We start from the raw sequence: 6816 nt of genomic DNA, 5'->3' as shown, positions 1-6816 counted from the left end.
AAAAAAAAAAAAAAAAAATAATCCTTCTTGAACTTCCGTGCTACAAAAAAAAAAAATCTTCATAGGTTGCGTGCAATAGTAGTGCCAACCCCCAATTGACACCACCGGCAAGCCTAATTAGTGGTAGAGGGTAAAGGGAGAGGGGGGAGACATCAACCCCTCATTCCCCAACCCATGCCTCTCTACCATCCTTAGAAATATTAAAAATTAACTTATTTACACTATTTACATTAAATTCTATGTAAGTTTCGCAGTTACGCATTGTTCTTCTCATTGTCTTATTCTTCTAATAGCAGCAGGTTGGCCCTGCCTTTCTCTTTCCATGTCTTCCTTAACTAGGAGAACCCTGTCAGCGAAGACACAACTGCCTGCCATTCTTCCGGTCCAGTCAGCATTGCTTTAATTGCGTTTTCCATAGTTAATCTGCCTAAATTTAACTTCATCCGCAACAGCTCTCGTTTTTCCGACCAGCTTTCACACTCCTCCCACGTATGTATCAGCGTATCCCGTGCAGTTCCGCAGTGCGCACATCGATCAGAGTCAGCCTTTCCAATACGGTGCAGATATGTGTTGAAGCAACCATGCCCAGTCATCATTTGGGTCAAATGAAAGGACATTGACCCATGTCTTCTCATTATCCACTGTTCGAACATTGGCAGGACCACTTCTTTCGTGACTCTCCCAGTCTGGCTAGCAACGCTCAGCTGTTCAAGCCACTTAGCTCTCATTATTGCAGCCTCTTCAGTTTTCACAGACGCGAGATCCAGTTCTTCTCCCGCTCGAATTCTTCTGTAGACAGACGCCCGTTCTTCTGCCAGCAATTCTAATGGCGGAGCTCTTGCCAACAATTGTGCCACATCAGCAGATATTGTGCGATACCCGCTAATTACCCTATTAGCAATGAGCTTTTGAGTAGACCGACATTTTGCTATCGCCAGCTTGTTTCTGGCTAAATCGTTAGCCCACACAGGAGCACCGTAAAGTATGACCGCCTGAAATACTCCTAAGTACAGTCGTCGTCTTCTCTCTATCGGACCACCCAAGTTGGGCATAATACGCATTAAGGCTGTTGCTGTTCTTAAACCTTTCTCGATCATTCTGATAAAATGCTCTACAAAGGACCATTTGTCATCTAGAAAGAATCCTAAGTATTTAATGTGGTTGCTCGAGGAGACACACACCATTCACATTTACTAGGGCCGGTCTGACCCTAGTCCTAAAATGCCGGAAAGCCACAACCTCTGTTTTTTCTGGAGCAATTTTCAGCCCCATCGAAGAAATCACTCTAGTGGTAACCTCAAGGCCACGATTAACCGTTGCCACTGCCCGGTTGACATCAGCTCCCCCAGCAGCCACCAGCGTGTCGTCCGCGTAACAAAATACACGGCACGCCACAGGAACCTGGAATTTAAGAACCTGATCATACGTCAGGTTCCATAATAGTGGACCCATCACTGATCCTTGAGGGACCCCGCAAGTAACTCTTTTTCTGAGTGTCCTTCCATTAATACTAGGATATACAATGTATCTGGACCTTAAATATTCCGATATAATGCGTTTAAGGTACTCAGGTAACCTCCATATTGCAGCGGCATCTCGAATTACCGGCCATGGTAGTGAATTGAACGCATTTTTGATATCAAGTGATACTGCTACACATATTCCTTTGTTCGTTGTAAAGGACTTCGCAAAGCTTCTTAGTGCCATTACAGCGTCATTGGTAGACCTACCTTTGCAAAAGCCAAATTGCCTAGGTGAGAAGCCACCTCGTTCGTCTACGTGCATCATAACTCTATGCGCTATAATACGTTCAAATAACTTACCGACATCACTCAATAAACAAAGCGGCCGATAAGTCGTAGCCATACCTGGTTGTTTAGCCGCCTTGGGAATTAGGACCAGTCGAGCTGTCTTCCAACAATCTGGGAAATATCCATTTTGCATGCACGCATTGAAACACCTAATAATACGATCCGGAGCTACAGTTAATACCGCTAAGAGCATGTTCGTCGTTATGCCATCCGGGCCAGGTGCTGAGTTTCGATTCTTAATTTCTTTTATGATTTTTCTTATCTCTTCCAGGGTAATCAAGTCTCTTTCGTCTCCAATGAACCTTGATTCAGTTCGCCCTTCTTCAGCATTTTTGTGCTGTGGAAACAAACCGTCCACCACCTTGTTCAGCTCAACATCACTTAGCGATTCAGTGACGGCAAAAGTAGAGCCTTTCAACCTTTTCATAACAAGGCGGTATGGCCTTCCCCAAGGATCTTGGTCAATTGTGGAGAGTAATTCCTTCCACGCTCTATCTTTTGCTCCAACTATTTTAGCTCTGAGCTCGCGCTGTGCCCGTCTAAGCTCGATCCTAGCAATCTCTGCCTCTACCACATTACCCCTCCTGCGATATTTCACCATCTTTCGCCTAAGTGTAATGCATTGTTTCCTGCCTACACCTAAGTCAATGTTCCACCAGTACGCTTGGCGTTTTCTTGCCATTTTCCTAGCGCGCGGGGCAGCCACGTCGCATGCTTCCTTTAAAAGTTGTTCCAATCTGGTCGCAGCTTCCTCCGGATCACAAAAAATAGGCTGAGGGGAGAGCCAGTCCTTAAGAATTATAGCGGCCTTCAGAAGATCCCAGTTCATATACTGAGACGACCATCTCGGGAAGTCATTCTGCCTGTTCTCTTTAAAGCCATTTTTCCTCTCCTCAAATGGGAGTCTAAGCTTAGTTACAATCAAGCAATGGTCAGACAAAGTTTCTTCTTCCGCAGCAACTTTCCAGCTTACCACCCTATGGACCATATTCTGGCTACACCAGGTCAAGTCAACAATTGACGTGCCTTGAGCTCGCATGCATGTAGGAGTAGAACCAGCATTAAGGAGAACCAAGTCCATGGTAGCCGCCCATCCATCAACTATTCCACCACGCACATTTGTATATCTCGAGCCCCAGCTAATCGAGGAAGCGTTAAAATCTCCCATAATCACGTAGGGAGACGGTCCTGTTCTCCGGACGCTGCTGGCCAACCTATCCAGGCGATCCTCCAGATCAGCCCTACTCTCGTTAGGAGGTAAGTATACGCTATAGATTCGCAGCCCTCCAATCCTGGCACCAACAAAACCCCAGCCGCTTTCAAATGGGCACACCTCCATCTTACATACCTGAGGAAGCCAGTAAATTGCCGCCTTATTATCTAGATCCCCAAACCATAATTGTGATTCAGGGATCCTATGCGGCTCAGATATGCAGGCTATACCAGCCCTAACCTCCATCATTCGCTGAACAAGTAGGTCCTGCGCAGTTCTCGAGTGGTTCACGTTAAGCTGCATTATTAACATAACTGCATTAAATTGTCGCCACCCACCAGACCTCCACCAGCGGATTCTCTTGCACTTTTATCACCAATATTTGCAGGACCAAGTTCATCAGAGGCATTCCGAGGCCGAGTTCGAATACCACTAATCCTTCGCGCCGCACATTTGTCAGTTCCGACCCTATGATCTGCTACAAGGCCACGTGACAAGCACACAGGACACCGAATTCGACCAGAACAGGCCGAGGCTTTGTGACCAGCCTCTCCACACCTATAGCAAAGATTGCTTCTATCGGTGTCACTCGGACACATGGATCTTACGTGCCCGAATTCTAGACACCTGAAGCATTGGAGTCTTCTTGGCGGGAGCAACACCACACGCGCAGAAGTCCATCCAAGCCTCACACGTCCTATTTTGACCAGATTCTGGACCACATCAACTGGACACTGTAACCAGACTGCATATAGTCCATTCGCCATAGACCTAATCGGACCCGTCTTGATGTCGCTTCTATTGCACCCTCCATCCGTCGTGATTCTCTCCACAACCTCATCCTCAGTCACGGAATCATCAAATCCGACAATACGGATTTCAGCTCGCTTGGACGGTATTGTTACGCGAGCTTCTTGTCCAAGAGCTAGCTGCAACTTATCTTGCAGTTGTCGCGCCTTCTCTTTGCTGCCTTTCCCAGGGATCTGGACTAGCAGCCTACCAGATACGTCTTTCCGTATCCTTGTATCCCCGAGATTTAACTGCTCGAGGTTAACTTCTCGCCGCGCCTTCCTCATGATGTCAGCATAGGAAGTTTTCCCGTCTGTGACCCTAATGGCCACCGCAGCAGAGCGCGGGGGGCGAATGCGAGGAAGTTTCAGGTTTCCTTGGACCTTCGACTGTCGCTTCAACATTGGAGAATCCGCGTCTTCCCGCCTATCTCTCCTTGAACGCTCCCGCCTTCTCCTTCTCGATTCGACCACCGACCATTCTGTGTCGCTCTGGGTCACTGGTGCATCAGAGCCTCTTATCTCTTCTTCAGTGGTAGAACGTCTTCTCCGCCGTCTACGTCGGGATTGAGGTACTCGACTCCCACGATCTTCCTGAATACCTCTGTCATCCTCCGAGGTTAGGCGTCCTTTAGAGCTCCTTCTATTTATCTGTGCAAGTCGACTCACATCAGACACGTTACGCCCACTCTCCTCAATCCGGGCCAGTGACCTCCGGCCAGGCAAGATCGAAGGGCCCCGAATGTTGTTCGCCTGCGATCCTACAAAGGACTTGCTACCAGCCGGCAGAGACAAGCTCGAATACCGCAGGGATTCCAAAGGAGACGTTGCTATATCCCTGGTAGGAACAATCCGTTTTGGGGATTTCAAACCAATTCCGATCTTTCCATCATGTACGTCTTGCTTAAATTGCCTTAGCTCACGTCTCAGGGCGTCAATCTGATCACGAAGCGAAATGTTCTCCGTCTTAAGCTCCTTGTTCTCTTTAAGAAGTTCCGTCTCTCTCATATGTAGATATGAGACATCGCCCGTCAATTCGCACCTTGTAGCTAAATCAGCCGCCGCACATTTAATTCTCTGCACATTAAGCTTAATAGTGTGCGAAAGATCACCCTTTAAGTTTTTGCTCTTGGCTCGTATGCTCTCGATACTATCAGCATTCTCCTCGATAGAGGATGCCACCATTGCTGCCGACTTGTACCTGCCACTGTCATACGCTGCTATCCTGGGCGAGATAGTATCAATTGCCTTCCTCTTGTTACGCGTAAGGTTAGTACCTAACCCATCCTTAAAATGATAAGCCTTGTAGGTTAGGTTAGGTTGTGACCGGGGTTAGGCTATTTATATGGTCAAGGACTTACCGTATTGTTGATAGATCACGGTCCCCAGTTGTTTTTTTCGCCAAACAACAAGGATGTATTGATTGAGTCCCTCAGGATCCTCCTTCCTGTCGAGATGGGAGAGGATCGCACAAATATCTTTCAACACAGCACGCAGTATTTACGATTATAAAAAAAAAAAAAAAAAAAAAAAAAATCACTGTTTATTGTTTTGTCAAAACTGTATATATATATTGCACACGCGTAACGCGTATCAAACAAAGCGCATATAATTATTAAACGCTCAACTGAGCCGCGAGAACTCTTTATTATTACACGCATTAACGATAACCACGTCTTACGTGTTCGGTACCTCGTGTTCGACTGCCGGCACAAGATGGCCGGTCCTTCCTTCCCATCACCTAAAGCGCGGATCACGCGCGGACGCGTAAGTGCACCTTTAGGTGTGTTCTTTTTTCAGCGTTCGCGAGACTCAGTTGCTTCTCCGACTGGGTGCAGATTAGTCCCTCTTTTCGTGTTCCTCCGCGCTTGTTTAACACACTGAGCACATTGGAACCCTGTCACCAGAGCCAGATCCAGGCATGCGTCTGGTGGTATGGCGAGATACTACGGAGTGCGGAGCATCTCTTCGAGATATCCTGGTTCGCGCCCAGCTGGAAAAGGAAAAAATGGAACTCCGAAAGGAGGCGACACTCTGGGCGGAGCGAATTCTGAAGGAGGTCCTGGACGGCCTACCGGTGAGGACCAGTTCCTGAAAGAGAAAAGGAATTAGAAAGACTCGGTGTTAAGTGTTACTTAATACAAAAAACGTGTACTTACTTGTATGCGAGCCCAAGACTAAGTCAAAGGCTCGTATTTTGTGTATCCACCATGTGTAGGCAATAACAAAACAATCCTGAAAAGAAAAAGGGATTATTGTCGTTAGGGTGTAAGTTCTAGAAAGTAAGACAAAACGCGTAGTTAAGAAAATCTTTGGTTGTAAAGATACTGCGCTAAGAAGGTAAAAGTAGGAGAAGCCAAGTGCGGGGCTTAAGTGTTTAGTTTTATAGTTTTAAGTTTTGTTCAGTTTAATCAGACGCTGGAGTTTAAGTTTTATCACCACAGGGTGAGTTAAGTATTTTGTTTTGTGTTACCCAAGCGTTCGGGTCGTTTTGTTTGGTCGTTAGATTTTCTTTGGTTTTGTAAGTAAAAGTAACTAGCGTCTGTGTTCTGTTTAGGTTAAGGTGAACGCGGAGGCGACTTAAGCGTAAGGATAAACTTCTGTTGTTTTAAGTAGAGTGAAGAATTTAAAGAGTCGATTAAGACGTAAGAATGGGTCGATAAGGTTTTGTGAGGTGCTACAAGTAGTCTTAAAATAAGTAAGTTGGTTAATTGGTAAAAGTAAGAAGTATTGTAAAAATTGCAGTTAAGAGAAAATTCGGTTATGGCATAAAAGTAAGAGGGGAGGAGAATGTCCTCATAGCAAAATTTTTTCTTAATCAGCAAGTTTTAGTAATTTGTTAATTAAGCAGTTATTCAAAGAAAACCTTATTTGCCCGTACTAAAAGAATGTAGGGATAATGAAAGTTACGCTTAACTCGCGACCGGGTAAGTTTGTGTGTTCTGGACAAGTTCTGTTCTTTGGACGAACGGACCTAAAGGCACGACCCACACGCGACCGTGTG

General features: G+C 46.1%; 1 protein-coding gene across 1 annotated transcript; it reads right to left on the bottom strand.

Annotated features, from left to right (window-relative positions):
• Positions 1-3329: 3329 nt before the first annotated feature.
• Positions 3330-4997, bottom strand: LOC109862278. Its single transcript, XM_020442273.1, has one exon. The coding sequence runs from the start codon at positions 4995-4997 to the stop codon at positions 3330-3332; it is 1668 nt and encodes a 555-aa protein (XP_020297862.1).
• Between the last annotated feature and the right edge of the window lie 1819 nt (positions 4998-6816).

This window comes from Pseudomyrmex gracilis, unplaced genomic scaffold (assembly GCF_002006095.1).
Source record: "Pseudomyrmex gracilis isolate BER0280 unplaced genomic scaffold, ASM200609v1 scaffold_1583, whole genome shotgun sequence".
NCBI classification, from domain to species: domain Eukaryota; kingdom Metazoa; phylum Arthropoda; class Insecta; order Hymenoptera; family Formicidae; genus Pseudomyrmex; species Pseudomyrmex gracilis.
The sequence above is the reverse complement of the archived record's forward strand: the minus strand, read 5'-3'. Positions and strand labels throughout refer to the sequence as shown.